At 42.9% G+C, this 16,677-nt stretch overlaps 1 protein-coding gene across 3 annotated transcripts in view; it reads right to left on the reverse strand.

Annotated features, from left to right (window-relative positions):
* DOP1A (DOP1 leucine zipper like protein A) overlaps window positions 1-16,677 on the reverse strand; it is a 133,367-nt gene that overhangs the window by 112,539 nt on the left and 4,151 nt on the right. For all 3 annotated transcript variants that reach the window (XM_077487325.1, XM_077487326.1, XM_077487324.1), the window contains exon 2: window positions 1,751-1,936. In XM_077487325.1, coding sequence (XP_077343451.1) covers window positions 1,751-1,888 — 138 coding nt within the window. In that variant the 5' untranslated portion in view covers window positions 1,889-1,936. The remainder of the gene's footprint in view (window positions 1-1,750; window positions 1,937-16,677) is intronic.

The following is a 16,677-nucleotide window of genomic DNA, read 5'->3' on the forward strand; positions in this document are numbered from 1 at the left end:
GCACAGTGAGCAGAGACAGACTTATCATCCTGCCTGCTGAGCTAGCAGAGTTCGTCCAACATACCAGCCCCGTGTGAACCCAGCCTAACGTTTATTATTTTTAAATGGAAAAAATAAATATACATTAGTATCACTTTGACTCAAACACCTACACTTGCTTTACACACCTTATTTTAGACCCTAGTGACCTCATCACTAGGTTTCTGTGTTTCTCTGTGCAATGCAAGCAGACCATGGCTGGGGTTGGGAATGACAGGGTGCTGTAAATAGCTTTCTAAAAGCTCTGCCATAGTACTACTCTCGACATCTTTCAAGCCCTTATTCAAGCAGTAGGTTGGTTTTTTGGAAGAAGTTAGCAAATATCAAAATTAGGGATGAGCTTTGGGCATGTTCGCATACTCCACGTGCAGAGCCCAACAGGAAGTCGGCACTGCGCTGCGCTAATCACAGGCAGTGAGACATTGCCCGATCTCGGCAGCCGCGCATCGCGGCAATGTCTCAATGCCTGTGATTAGCGCAGCGTCGACTTCCTGGCAGGCTCTGCACGTGGAGTATGCGAACACGCCGGAGCTCATTCTTAATCAAAATGCCTTGATGGGTAGATGTCAGTCTGGAGGAGTGGGTGCTCCTAGGCAGGCTGATTTTGCATGTAGACTGCTCGAGGTAAAGCTCACATGTTATGCTGAGCTTCCATGACCGAAATCCAATGAATCAAAGTGGAAGGTCATGAACAGTAAGTCTAGGGAGGAAGATGATGCTGGTCAGTCTCCATCCAAGAAGTATAGTGGGCTCTATCTGAAGTGCTGCAGCTTCTAATGCAGTGTGAGAAGCTCACAGTGTGCAGATAAATCAGAGTGAGCATTTTCGGTGCAGGAGAAACTAAAAAGGTAAAGTTGTAGTGCAGATATAATGATGCAAGAAATGATATAACAGAATATAGTCATGCATAGGCACTATAAAAGCGATAATGGTGTTACCAGTACCGATTTGAGTTTGCTCTCCCGCATTTTCATCATTTAACAACCATGTCATACTGGGGGTTATTTACTAAAGGAAAGTCCACTTTGCATTCAAGTGCACTTGAAAGTAAAGTCGCTGTAGATCCGACGGGGACATGCAAGGAAAATAAAAAAACTGAATTTTAGCTTACACATGATTGGATGATAAAATCAGCAGAGCTTCCACTTATTTCAGATCTACCCCTTAGATTTAGAGTGACTGCACTTCCAAGTGCACTTGTAGTGCAAAGTGGATTTACCTTTCATAAATAACCCCCATTGTGTTATTATTATTAGGGTTACACCAATACCAATTTTTTTTTTTTTTTTTACTGCCGAGTAGAAACACTGATACCTTTGCGGTGCAATTTAAGCCCATACAAAATAAATGGGCTCAAATTGCACTGAAAAGAATTGTATAAAATTTGAACAGGAATGCGATGCAATTCCTGTCTGAATTCGCACAAGGTTTCCCGCACCGCTCCTGTGTGAACCCAGTCTGAAATCACTCTGACAAGCCTGGGTTCACACAGGAGCAATGTGAGAGACTTCATGCGAATCAGATAGTAATCACACTGAATTCCTGTTCAAATCGTGTATGATTCTTTCCAATGCAAATTGAGCCTATTCATTTTTTTTTATAGGCTCAAGTCGCACTGCAGAGGTATTGGTTTTGGATACCAGAGCATTTGTACGAGAACTGGTATCAGTGCAACCCAAATTATTATTATTAGCAAATAAAGGACTCTTACCTTGTTGAGTTTCCCAAGCGCAGATATCAAGTCAGCCCATTCGCTGGAGTACTCAAAATTCTTCAACGCTTTGTCCACAGCAGCCACATAATTCCTGTATTTGGAGTCACTTAGTAACTCCACTTCTTCAGTGTTCATTCTCCCTCCACGTCCCACTAGAGACCAGCTCTATTCTCAAACCATCACCTGCAACATCAACATAGGTCTGAGCAGGAGAATAGCAAAAAAAAAAAAAAAACACAACATCCCCAATATATAACTTATACAGTGCTTTGAAAAAGTATTCATACCCCTTGAAATTTTCCACATTTTGTCATGTTACAACCAAAAACATAAATGTATTTTATTGGAATTTTATGTGATAGACTAACAGAAAGTGGCTCATAATTGTGAAGTGGAAGGGAAATGATAAATCGTTTTCCACATTTTTTACAATTAAATATATGAAAAAATTTGTATTTGTATTCAGCCCTCTTTACTCCGATACCCCTAACGAAAATCTAGTGGAACCAATTGCCTTCAGATGTCACCTAATTAGTAAATAGAGTCCACCTGTGTGTAATTTAATCTCAGTATAAATACAGCTGTTCTGTGAAGCCCTCAGAGGTTGTTTTTTTTAGAGAACATTAGTGAACAAACAGCATCCTGAAGGCCAAGGAACACACCAGCCAGGTCAGGGATAAAGTTGTGGAGAAGTTTAGACCCCTTTCACACTGGAAGTGTTTTTTCTGGCCCTACAGCGCTAAAAATAGCGCCCGCATAGCATCTGAAAAAAGCCTCAGCTGCAAACCCAGTGTGAAAGCCCGAGTGCTTTCACACTGGGGCACTGCGTTGGCAGGGCGTCACAAAAAGTCCTGCCAGCAGCATCTTTCCAGCAGTGTAGGAGCGGTGAATACATGGCTCCTTCCCATTGAAAACAATGGGGCAGAGCTGTGATACCGCCTGCAAAGCGCTGCTGCAGTGGAGTTTTGCAGGCCAGTTTAACTCCATTTCGACTGCTACCCTGTTTCCCCTAAAATAAGACCTAGTGTGATTGTCGGTGATAGCTGCAATAAAAGCCCTACCCCACAAATAAGCCCTAGTTAAAGTCCTTGTAGGTCTTCTTTTCAGGGTAGGGCTTTTTTTTGAGGAAACAGAGTAGGGCTTATTTGGGTGGTAGGGCTTATATTGCAGCCAACACCGACAATCACGCTAGGTCTTATTTTAGGGGAAACAGGGTAGCTAAAACGCCAGTAAAGCGGTGCTAAAAATAGTGCCGCTTTACCGCCGACGCCCAGGATGGCTCAGTGTGAAAGCAGGGTCTTAAAGCAGGTTAGGTTATAAAAAAAATATCCCAAGCTTTAAAACTTCTCACGGAGCACTGTTCAATCCATCATCCAAACATGGAAAGAGTATGGCACAACTGCAAACCTACCAAGACATGGCCGTCCACCTAAACTGACAGCCGGGCAAGGAGAGCGTTAATCAGAGAAGCAGCCAAGAGGCCCATGGTAACTCTGGAGGAGCTGCAGAGATCCACAATTCAGGAGGGAGAATCTGTCCACAGGACAACTATTAGTTGTGCACTCCACAAATCTGGCCTTTATGGAAGAGTGGCAAGAAGAAAGCCATTGTTGAAAGAAAGTCCCATTTGCAGTTTGTGAGAAGCCATGTGGGGGACACAGCAAATGTGCAAGAAGATTCTCTGGTCAGAAGAGACCAAATTTGAACTTTTTGGCATGAAAGCAAAACGCTATGTATGACGGAAAACTAACACTGCACATCACCCTGAACACACAATCCCCACCGTGAAACATGGTGGTGGCAGCATCACGTTGTGGGGATACTTTTCTTCTGCAGGGACAGGGAAGCTGGTCAGAGTTGATGGGAAGATGGATGTAGCCAAGCTCAGGGCAATCTAAGCAGAAAACCTGTTAGAGACTACAAAAGACCGGAGACAGGGGTGGAGGTTCACCTTCCAGCAGGACAACGACCCAAAGCATACAGCCAGAGCTACAATAGAATGGTTTAGATCAAAGCATATTCATGTGTTAGAATGGCCCAAAGTCCAGACCTAAATCTAATTGAGAATCTGTGGCAAGACTTGAAAGTTGCTGTTCACAGAAGCTCTCCATCCAATCTGACAGAGCTTGAGCTATTTTGCAGAAAAGAATGGGCAAAAATCTCACTCTGTAGATGTGCAAAGCTGGTAGAGACATCCCCAAAAAGACTTGCCGCTGTAATTGCAGCGAATGGTGATTCTACAAATGAATACAAATGCACGCCACACTTTTTAGATATTTGTAAAATATTTTGAAAACCATTTATCATTTTCCTTGGTCTATCACATAAAAAACATTTACGTTTTTTGGTTGTACCATGACAAAATGTGGAAAATTTCAAAGCATTTGAATAGTTTTTCAAGGCACTTTATATATAGTTCTGGTTAGAATTATGGTATATATAGTTCTGTCCCCCCAATTACAAAGTACATATAGGCTCCTAGGTGCATTAAAGCTTAGCTGAGGGGGTCAAACAGGGAGCCCCCTCTCCCTCCACAGCTGCCTGACAAAGTGGCTAGCAGGGAGATTGCTGCTTGGTAACCAGCGTTTGTCTCAGCTTCAAGCATTTGCTTGTGACAAGCGGCAGCAAAAGGAATGCAAAGGAATAGGAGGCTGACAAGCCACCACTTATCACATGTAAGTGTTTGGAGCAGAGACAAGTGCTAGTTATCAAGCTAGCAACGTTGTCGGCCAGCTATGGCGCAGTTGGCCTGCTTTAAAGAGTTTCTAAACCCAGGACCCTGCATTCACTTTATCTGATCTCCCACAGTACACAGAACATGGAAATGCAATCACTTCAGTAAATATAAACTAGAGGTCGACCGATATGGGTTTTTCTCTGGCCGATGCCGATGCCGATATTTAGAAATCATGGCGGCCGATAGCCGATATATGATGCCGATTTTTTTGGGCCGATATGTTAGGCCGATTTTATTTTATTTATTTATTTTTAATCCCCCTTGATCTAACACACCTTTCCCACTGGGGCGTTTTAAGGCGCTTTTGGGCTAAAAATAGCGCCTGTAAAGTGCCTGCAAAATGGCTCCCCTGCAGTCTGTGTGAAAGACAGAGTGCTTTCACACTGAGGCGATGCGCTGGCAGGATCTTAAAAAAAGTCCTGCAAGCAGCACGTTTGGAGTGGTGTATACCACTCATCCACCACTCCTGCCCATTGATATGAATGGGCACCACTGCCGAAGCGCATGCAATGCGATTTGGCAGCGGTGCTTCATGGGCGCATTTAACCTCTTCCTTGGCTGCTAGCTGGGTTATATGTGCCCCACTAGCAGCCAAATAGCACCGCTAAAATTATGGTAAAGAGCCGCTAAAACTTGCGTTTTACCATCAACGTCTGCCCGCTCCAGTGCGAAAGCAGTCTTCATAAGTGATACAGAAAATTTCTTACACTTAAAGCGGAGGTCCACCCTAAAATGGACCTTCCGCTCATCGGATTCCTCCCCCCCTCCGGCGCCACAATTGGCACCTTTCAGGGGGGAGGGGGGTGCAGTTACCTGGATAATCCAGGTAACTGCACCCACTTCCGGGCTAGCTCTCTGCGGAAAGGGGCATACATTACGCCCCTTTCCGCAAGTGCCCGCCCCTTCCGCAAGTGCCCCGCTGCCTGCTGGGAAACACACAGATCCCAGAGGCAGCGGGGACCGTCCTCATTGCGCAGCGCGGCTCGCGCATGCGCAGTAGGGAACCGGGAAATGAAGCCGAAAGGCTCCATTTCCTGATTCCTATACCCAAGATGGCGGCGGCAGCACTCGAGTGTCGATCTAGAGATCGGCTTCGGGTGCTGACATCGCGGGCGCGCTGGACAGGTAAGTGTCACTATTTTAAAAGTCAGCAGCTGCAGTATTTGTAGCTGCTGGCTTTTAAAAAAAAAACGCGGAGTCCCGGCGGACTCCCGCTTTAAACATTTATTAAACAAAACAAACCTCCAATCAGTTTACTTGTATGTATGATCTAGATTTAAAAAAAAAAAAAAACCTATATATTAAATAAAAACGGGTAGTCAAAACTTTTGGACAAAAAAAAAAAAAAAAATGGGCTAACTTTACTGTTTTTATTTTATTTTTATTTTTTAAATGGTGTATTTTTTTCCCAAAAAAATGCATTTGAAAGACCTCTGTGCAAATGCCGTGTGACATAAAATATTGCAACAACTGCTATTTTATTCCCTAGGATCTCTGCTAAAAAAATATATATAATTTTTGGGGGGTCTAAGTGATTTTCTGGCAGAAAATACAGGATTTTTACTTGTAAGCAACAAGTGTCAGAAAAGATTTAGTCTTTAAATGGTTAAACTGAGAACTTCTACACAGAGATGACTTCATTCATTCAGAAGTGTAAACATTGTATCATTTAGTTCTTTTCTTGGCAGTCTGCCCAGAGAGGAGGAAAGTGTTGCTATGACGACTCAGGCAACTCACACTGACTTCTTACAGAAGTCATTTCAAAGTCCCAATCGGCTTTTTATCAACACAATCGGCCGATGCCGATTATTTAAAAAACGGCAAATATCGGCCGATATATCAGTCGACCTCTAATATAAACTGCTAAATACCTTTTCTCATCAGTAGTATATAGCAGTCTTGTGACTTCTATCTGTGTCCAGCCAAGCACTGGTTAAAGCTTGTAGGAGGAGTTTTCATTCTCCTCTGACTGTCCTATGAGGCTGCACGACCCCTGACCCCCTGTCTGGACAGTGCTGATTTGCCCTGTGTCAATCACATGCACCCTCACAAGAAAAAAAAAAAAAACCTCTAGAGATACACAACAAACTGAGCAAATGCAGCGCCCCCAAGCCTGTGTGCTATCAGGAGATGGATTGGGGATTGTGGAAGAAGGGGAGGATCAGGGGAGACAGGCTCAAACAGCCTTTTTTACACAATGCAGAGGATTAGGTTGCACAGTGAGTATAACAAGCATGCTTTACTGTATTTTACTGACTGTGTTTAGTAACACTTTAATAAGTATTGCGATGTTGTGTGTGTACAGAACTCCCCCCAGAAAGTCTGCACTAAGATGCATGCCAGATTTTTGCCATCCTCTGCAACAAAAATGTCATTTTTGGTGAGACACTCCCAGTAGGAAATCTCCTATAAAAGAGATGCAGACCCTGCAGTTTTCCTCATTAGAGCTTTGCAGCTTCAGCAGCTGGTTGATAGTTATGAAATCACTGCCATTAGACTCACTTAGCACAGGGGCACAGAGTAACAAACAGTGATTTCTTCAGAATAAAGCCCCATACACACTATCAGATTTTCTGCTGAGTTTTTCCTTCAGATTTACCAAAACCATGTAGTAGAAGGGCCTGCCTGATTGCATCCAAATTGAAACTCCTAAGGTTTGACCTCATATTATATGGTTTTGGTAAATCTGAAGGAAAAAAAAAAAATCAGCATAAAATCTGATAGTTTGTATGGGGCTTAACAAAAAATTTGTTAAAATCCTTGTAATGTACATAGATCACCCAGGGGGATGCTTTTTTCTCAACAGAAGTGGAGTTACGCTTTAAGTGGTTAAACTGACCTCATTTGCAGATCGAAGTTTATCCCTTTGATCTAAATAAGAACCGAATGATACAATGTTTTTTGTTATCTCAGCACTGAGCAACGTTGTGAACTTTGCCGACACTTTTTTTTTATTTTTTTTATTTTTTTTTTTTAGATGTGAGCAGATAAATGTAAGGTAGCCATACACACTATGGAACAAGAGAAAATCCATGCTAAAGTGCAGACGAAGGAACCTTCCCTGACAGTTATTGTATTCAAGCAGCCACAGTACTAGAGCTGCACTATTCTGGATAAAATGAGAATCACAATTTTTTTGCTTAGAATAAAGATCACGATTCTCACGGCGCAACATCATCTTTAAAATGATACAAAAAAATCGTTCTAACCTTACAGTTTCGGTTTTTTAATTCATTAAAGTATATTTTTCCTTATAAATTGCTTTTGAAAGACAGCTGCGCAAACACAGCGTGACATAAAATATCGCAACGACCACCATTTTATTCTCTAGGGCAGTGATGGCAAATACGTGGCACGCGTGCCGCTGCCGGCACGCCGAGCTGTCTCTGTGGGCACGCCGTGACAATTATAGTTATCGTTAAATCCTCCGCTCCCGTGAACTACATCTCCCACAGTCCTCTTGGGATAGCGGTGACGTGTCCGAGTGGGCATGGTGCATGCTCCGAACGCTGAAGCCATGCCCCCCCGTTCTCAAACATCTGACGCACCTGTTGACATGCCTGCGTGGGAAATCTCCTGACACATGGACACTACCGGAGCGACTGAAGCCTGACCCCACACCGATTTCAACAACTCAAATGTGAGTTTTATAACCAATTGCCGACTGGGCCATAGCCAAAAGATGGCTACAACATGGTCAGGTTATTCTGGGTGGGCGTCCATCGACACCCTCCCAGAATCTTGCTCCCGCGCACCCTACGGTCTGAGGGGAGAGGGGAAGAGGGAGAGAGATACAATGCTATGTCCATACTCTGTCCATACTACGCAATACTCTGCAGTACCCTACCCATATTATGCAATACTCTGCAGTACCCTGCCCATACTATGCAATACTATGCAGTACCCTTCCCATACTCTGCCAATACTATGCAGTACCCTGCCCATACTCTGCCAATACTATGCAGTACCCTGCCCATACTCTGCCAATACTATGCAGTACCCTGCCCATACCCTGCCCATACTATGCAGTACTCTGCCCATCCTATGCAATACTCTGCAGTACTCTGCCCATCCTATGCAATACTCTGCAGTACTCTGCCCATCCTATGCAATACTCTGCAGTACTCTGCCCATCCTATGCAATACTCTGCAGTACTCTGCCCATACTATGCAATACTCTGCAGTACTCTGCCCATACTATGCAATACTCTGCAGTACTCTGCCCATCCTATGCAATACTCTGCAGTACTCTGCCCATACTATGCAATACTCTGTAGTACTCTGCCCATACTATGCAATACTCTGCAGTACTCTGCCCATAAACTGAATAAAGCCTTTTGTAACTAACTTACAACTCTTGGAGCAGCACTGCTCTATCTATTAAAAAAAAAAAAAAAAAGGGGGGGGGCTCATTATTAGTGTCATTGTGAAATGACTGTGCAAATTATTTTTTCTAAACTAAAACCTCGTTAGTCAGGTTTAATTGCAGTGTTGGCACTTTGAAAAAAATACGTTGTTTTGGTTTGCAGTTTGGGCACTCGGGCTCAAAAAGGTTCGCCATCACTGCTCTAGGGTCTCTGCTAAAAATTATTTTATTTTATTTATATATATATATATATATATATATATATATATATATATATATATATAATAAAATAAAATAATTTTTAGCAGAGACCCTAGAGCAGTGATGGCGAACCTTTTTGAGCCCGAGTGCCCAAACTGCAAACCAAAACAACGTATTTTTTTCAAAGTGCCATGACAGCGGTGTGGGGGCCGCTGCAACAGCTAAGTTTTAAGGTAAGCATTTCATAATGAGCTAGTATGCGATGCATACTAGCTCATTATGCCTTTGGCTTGCAGGTTTTATTTGGGGGAATTTTTTTCAGAGAATTACAACCTCTTTAACCACTTCCCACCCGGCCAATGCACATATACGGCCGGGTGGGAGCCGTCTACTCCTGATAGGACGTTCAGGAACGTCCATCAGGAGGAGCGGGATCGCGCGCGCTCGCATGCCTGCGCAGCGGCGCGATCCCGATGCACCCATGTCACCGGGACACGGCGCATCTCAGATCGGCAGGAGGGCTCTGTGATTGGCCCTCCTGATCACATGACGGCCGTGTCCAATCACGGCCGTCATGTGATGTAAACAAACAGCCGGTTGCTAGGCAATCGGCTCCTCCTCTCCTGACACAGAAGTCATCGCTGAGGAGAGGAGAGCAGATTGCTGCAGCCGGCTGATGATCAGTGAGTATGAGCTGTTTTTTACAGCTTTTTACTCACTGATCTTCAGTCTAGTGTTAGCACACAACACACCACACAGTGTAAACACAGTCCCCACATATGTCCCCATAACACACATGTCCCCAAAACATACATGTCCCCAAAAAATAAAAACACATGTCCCTAATAATAAAAACATGTCCCCCACATATGTCCCACTAAAATCACTTGTCCCAATGATTATGTGCACACATATGTACGTGATCACCTGCACACATATGTACACGATCATTTGCGTACATATGTCCGTGATCACACAAACCAATTATTATACACTTAACGGAATTTTTTTTACCAAAAACATGTAGCAGAATACATTTTGGCTTAAATTTATGACAAAATTTGATTTTATTGGATTTCTTTTAAAATAGAAAAAAGAAAACATTGTTTTTTTTCCAAATTTCCGCTTTTTTGCGCTTATATCGCAAAAAATAAAAAACGGAGTCGTGAACAAATACCACCAAAATAAATCTCTATTTGTGCGAACAAAATGATAAAAATTTAATTTGGGTACAGTGTAGCATGACCGCGCAATTGTCACTGAAAGCGCTAGAGCGATGAAAGCTGAAAATTGGGCTGGGAAGGAAGGGGGCGAAAGTGCCCTGTATTGTAGTGGTTAAGATTGTGGGAGGGGGTTGAATCGCGATCAAGCTTTTTAACGATTAATCGTGCAGCTCTATGCAGCACCCGTAGATATTTGAACACTCGAACAATGACTTCATCGAATAGAAAGATTTTGGCTGGCAAGTTACCACTCGGGTCCTTTGGACCTGAAAAATCCTTCCTGATCCTCCGCAAGGCATTTAGATATTCACTGGATCAACTTTGCCTATACATTTTAGTATCCAGGTATTATTATATTAGTACCCTATGGTGGCCACTAGGGGTGTGTGCACCCAAACCCCCCCCCCCCCCCCCCCCGGAGCCGATGCGAGCGTCACCGAGACCGGAGAGATCCCGGTTCTCTGAGGGGAGGAGTGACAGATCGTCTGTTCATACAAAATATGAACAGCGATCTGACATCTCCCCTAGTCAGTCCCCTCCCCCCTTCAGTTAGATCACACACTAAGGAACAAAATTAACCCATTGATCACCCCCTAGTGCTAACCCATACACTGACAGTGAAATTTTTACAGTAATCAATGCATTTTTATAGCATTGATCGCTGTATTCTTGCCAATGGTCCCAAAAATGTGTCAAAAGTATCCGATATGTCCACCATAAGGTCGCAGTCACAAAAAATAAATAAATAAATAAATAAAATAAATAATAAAAAAAAATCGCAGATCACCGCCATTACTAGTAAAAAAAAAAAAAAAAAAAAAAAAAAAAAAAAAGATAAAAATGCTATAAATCCTTCTCCTATTTTGTAGATGCTATAACTTTTGCGCATGCCAATCAATATACACTTATTTCGATTTTTTTTTTTACCAAAAATATGTAGAAGAATACATATCGGCCTAAAGTGAGGAAAAAAATAGTTTTTATATATTTTTGGGGGATATTTATGATGGCAAAATTAAATTAATAGTTTTTTTTTCTTAATTTACGTTTTTTTTTGTTTATAGCGCAAAAAAGAAAAACTGCAGAGGTGATCAAATACCACCAAGAGAAAGCTCTATTTCTGGGGAAAAAAAGGACGCCAATTTTGTTTGGATGCAACGTCGCACGACTGCGCAATTGTCAGTTAAAGCAATGCAGTGCTAAATCACAAAAAGTGCTCTGGTCAGGAAGGGGGTAAAATCTTCCAGGCTGAACCGGTTAAAGCAATCTACTGAGCTGGAAAGAACCAGGTCTTGAGATAATATATTCCACATTTTCACAGCTCTTACTGTGAAGAAACCTTTCTCCATTTGGAGTTCACATTTCTTTTTCTCCAGACATAAAGAGTGCCCCTTTGTCCTCTGTGATGACCTTAAAGTGAATAAATCAACACCAAGTTCACTATATGGGCGTTATACATGTTGATCATATCCCCCCTTAATCATTCAGTTCCTCTAATCTTTCCTCATAGCTGAGCTCCTCCATGCCTCTTATTAGTTTGGTTGCCCTTCTCTGCACTTTCTCCAGTTCCCCGATATCCTTTATGGGAACTGGTGCCCAAAATTGCATGATCTATGGCCTGCCTAAGAATCAAATTCTACAACCTGCTTTAGGGATTGTTTACATGAGTGGCACTCTGTACCGCAATCCGCTGTTCAGAGGGAGGTAGGGCAGCAGCTGTCAGGCTTTCAGAAGACAATACTGCCAAAGTGTGACATAAAATATTGCAAAGACCACCATTTTTTTCTCTAGGGTCTCTGCTAAAATATATATATATATATAAAATGTTTGGGGGTTCCAAGTAATTTTCTAGCAAAAAACACAGATTTTAACTTGTAAGCAACAAGTGTCAAAAAAGTTTTAATCTTTAAGTGGTTAAACTGACCTCATTTACAGACCAAAGTTCATCCCTTTGATCTAAAAGAACGAAGATACATTGTTTCTCTTTATCACTGTTGAGTTTTTATTTATTTATTTATTTACAGCTTTGCTCTCCTCAGCACCTGTTTAACTTGAATCAGGGAAATGCTGTATTAAAGAGGAAATAAACTTCTGCTGCAAACTTTTACCTATAGGCAAGCCTATAATAAGGCTTTCCTATAGGTATTGAAAATATCTCCTAAACCTTTACAGTTTAGGAGATACTTCAAGCGCATGCAGCCAGTGACATCAACGGTGCATGCACTCTGAAGGAATGGCTCACGTGCGGCATACCTTCCGAGCCCCTGCAGTGAACGGTAGCTCCCGCGTGCGATAACGTCACTTGTGAGTGACATTATCACAGCTCCGGCCAATCACAGCGCCGAAGCCCACAAACCTGGAAGAAGCTTCGGGAAAGATGTCAGCTGGGGGGGGGGGGGATTTGAATCGCTGAAAATCGTTGATTTTTTTAACGATTAATCATGCAGCTCTGCACAAAACCCGTAGAGCAGCAGCTGCCAGGTTTTAGAAGACAATACTTCAGCTTGCAGTTGTGATGCAGCCCAAATTCACTTGAACTGCACCAGTATGTACCAACATGGTAACCTGTGAACAAACCTAGAGGTAACATTTTGGTGCCAACATCACCAATTAAAAGGCAACCTAGCACCATCTGTTTATACACTTTAGGTTGCATTTGATCTGGTTGTTCATTTCTGCTAACAAATACTGGCTAACATTGGTTGACCAAAGTCCTCTCTGAACGGTTATAAAGGTATGCCACCAAATGGTACTTCACAAGCGTGCATTGATTCAAATATCGATAACATGAATCAATATAGGAGAGCAAACACTTTCCCAGCGATTACCTCACGTTACCACAGTCCATTGTTTCTCAGTGTCTCATGTGAATACAAGAAGGAGATGCCAAGAACAGAGGAAAAGTGAGGGTGGGCTGGTTCCAAACGTCACCTTCATCTTCCCCAACAGTGTCTATAGTTGTAAGTCACACATACCTTATCATTGGACTTTATACCTTGGTTCCATACTAATAAAATAAATGGTTTTACAAAATGTATGCTCTCATCACTGTAGCATCTGAAATGCCCCTCTAAAAGATTTCTATGCGTTGTTGTCAAACTGCCTACTGACAGATCAAAAGTCGTCAGGTTCCTGCTGAACTGGCTGCATTTCGATCCATCTATGGCCAGCTTAAAGTGGAGGTCTACCCTTAAAAAAATTAAAATAAAATGCTTACTTCTGCAACCCCAGCATTTAACACTTGCAGCGCTGTGGCCACTGCAAGCATTTAGTGTGTCTAACTCCAGGAGTCCAGATTTAAGGCTGGCTTAAGCCCCATACACACTATCAGATTATCTGCTGAGTTTTTCCTTCAGATTTACCAAAACGATATAATATGAGGACAAACCTTAGGAGTTTCAATGTGTATGTAATCAGGCAGGCCCTTCTACTACATGGTTTTGGTAAATTTGAAGGAAAAACTCAGCAGATAATCTGATAGTGTGTATGGGGCTTTAGATGACTTGAAGTTCAGCCAATTTTTGCTGATTCAGCTAAAATGTAAGCCATTGTTGGCACCATCTAGCCCAGTGATTCTCAACCAGGGTTCCGTGGAACCCTAGGGTTCCTCCAGATGATGCTAGGGGTTCCTTCAGCATTGGGCAATTTCTGCCTCTCAGATAAGTTCCTACTGACACCATTGATCATTTTAGCTATCTGTAAGGAGGTAATTCTTCCCAATGACCACAAGTGTGAGGACCATACTTCCCACTGACCATCACACTAATGTATCATAAGTTGTAGATTTATAATTTTTAGCAGGGTTCCCCAAGACCAGAGAACCATTTCAAGGGTTCCTCTGTGTTGAAAAGGTTGAGAAAGGCTGATCTAGCCTGACAAAGTTTGATTTTTCAATGGAATTTTGGTTGGGTGGAAAACGGTCAGCAAAATGCTACTGTTTCAGAATCCTGACGGTCGCACATGCTGTGGTTGTCTAAATACAATAACTGTCTTGGGGAGCTTTCTTCATTCATGTAGCTTAGTGTGGATGGTGGAATCTGGTAAATGACTCTTCTTTAGCCCGGGGGCTAGTAAGGCTAGCTTTAGTGACTGGCAGTAAGCTGTAAATAATAGGAAGGCTACCTGAGATATAGAAAAGATAGTATATGTAGAAAAATAGATGCAGGTGTATGCATAAAGAATACATAAATAAGTTTGGACATACTGTATATGTTGGGCGTTTGGAGACTCTCTATCCTTGCTAAAATCAAGAGATGAAGATTAGGGTTCTGAAGAGACTCATAGGGTTATTATTAGTATTTTATGCATACAGTGTTAGACCTGCCATTTGTCTTTAGAGCAAGGGTAGGAAACCCCTGGCACGGGTGCCACAAGTGGCACGCAAAGTCTCTTTTGTCTGCACTCTATTCCCTTCCCATCAGCAGAGCAGCGTAGGGAAGTGTCAGTGAGACACTAATGTATTTTCATCTCAGAATTCCCCACGCCACACCTGCACTGAGGGGGAGGCACTGTGCCCCCACACATTGTAAAAGATGGGAAACATTGTTTGTTCTCTAACTTTGCTGTAGCTGCGATTAGAGCTTCACAATTCTGGCTAAAATGAGAATCACAATTTTTTTGCTTAGAATAAAGATCACGATTCTCGTGGTGTAACATTATCTTTCACATTATACAAAAAAATTGGGCTAACGTTACTGTTTTTTTAATTCAAAGTGTATTTTTTCCCCCCCCAAAAAATATGTGTTTGAAAGACCGCTGCACAAATACAGTGTGACAAAAAATATTGCAACAACCTCCATTTTATTCTCTAGGGTCTCTGCAACAAAAAAAAATTGTAATGTTTGGGGGTTCTACATAATATTCTAGCAGAAAATACTGAATTTAACTTGTAAGCAACAAGGTTTGGTCTTTAAGTGGTTAAACTAACCTCATTTGTAGACTGAAGTTCAGTCCTTTGATCTAAAAGATACCAGAGATACATTGTATGTCTTTTCCATCTCCCAGCACTGAGGAATGTTTTGTTTTATTGACAGCTCTGAGCGGCTCTGCACTTGTCACATAGAATCGAGGAATTGTCGGGTTAAGATTGTGAGGGGGGTTGAATCAAGATCCCGATTTTTTAACGATTAGACCCCTTTCACACCACACCGCCCATAGCGTCAGCGGTAAAACGCCGCTATTTTTAGCGGCGTTATAACGACGGATTTGCGGCGCATTTCGGCCGCTAGCGGGGCGCTTTTTCTAACGCTATAGCACCTGCAAAACGCCCTGGTGTGAAAGGGGTCTAAATCGAGCAGCTCTAGCTGCGATCATCAGCTCTTGTGATGGGGAAGAGATTGGGTGCAGTTCTGCTAGGAGGGCGGTCCCTGCTTCCAGGAGGAGGAGAACTGCGATTGGCCACTGCTAAAGCCAATCACAGTCCTAGTAGCTCTGGCCACCATCTGGAGGAAGATGACTCGCTTGGTTGCCACTACCAATCTCAGAAGTGATTTTACTGTGATTGAGAAAAACACAATCAGGGGACAATTTGTGGAATTACTGTTGAGCTTCTAAGAAATTTGTTGAAGTGTATGTGTGTGTGTGTGTGTGTGTCACTACCAACCTCTGAACTCTACATCACTTACACCGGACTCCTGAACCTTTGCGTAACTTATTACTGAACCCCTGCACTTTGTGTCCCCTTAAACCACAGCCTGTATTTAGCGCAATGAAAATCACACCCAACTTTTGCTGCGGCGCACTGCACCACACTTTTTCTCAGCTGCAAGGGCCCAACTTATGATCCTGCATACAGGCCCACTGCTTTTAGAAAACTGCTCTGACCAGAGTCCATCATTGAGCATCTATTCCAGATGCTTGTATGTGATATCACATAAAAGCATGAGTGTGCCAGGACAGGTAGATGTGTCTCATCTCTGCTTCCTTGCACCACTCTGCATATCACGCATATCATAAATGAGAACAGGGTACAGCAGTGAAGCAAAGAAGCAGGAGTCTACAGCCATGGGGTAGATGTGCAGGGGGGTACAGTGGCGGGGCAGAGCAGAAAGAAAGTGTATTGGGACAGATGAGCAGGGGGTTACAATTGTGGGGCAGAAGAGCAGGGGGGAACAGACAGAGGTGAGACAGGTGTGCAGGAGGTACAGTGGTGGTGGAGCAGATGAGAAAGGGGGTTACAGTGGTGGGGCAGATGGATTCAGTGTTAGGACAGATGAGAAGGTGGTTCAGTAGTGAGACAGAAAAGCATAGGGGTGTGAAGGTGCAGGATTGGGGCTGATCCGAGGACTGGAGGAGAAGGAATTGGGGCTGATCCGAGGACTGGAGGAGAAGGAATTGGGGCTGATCCGAGGACTGGAGGAGAAGGAATTGGGGCTGATCCGAGGACTGGAGGAGAAGG

The sequence above is a fragment of the Lithobates pipiens genome, unplaced genomic scaffold, assembly GCF_037356315.1.
Source record: "Lithobates pipiens isolate NorthernLeopardFrog02 unplaced genomic scaffold, aLitPip1_a1.2 Scaffold_18, whole genome shotgun sequence".
Classification (NCBI taxonomy): domain Eukaryota; kingdom Metazoa; phylum Chordata; class Amphibia; order Anura; family Ranidae; genus Lithobates; species Lithobates pipiens.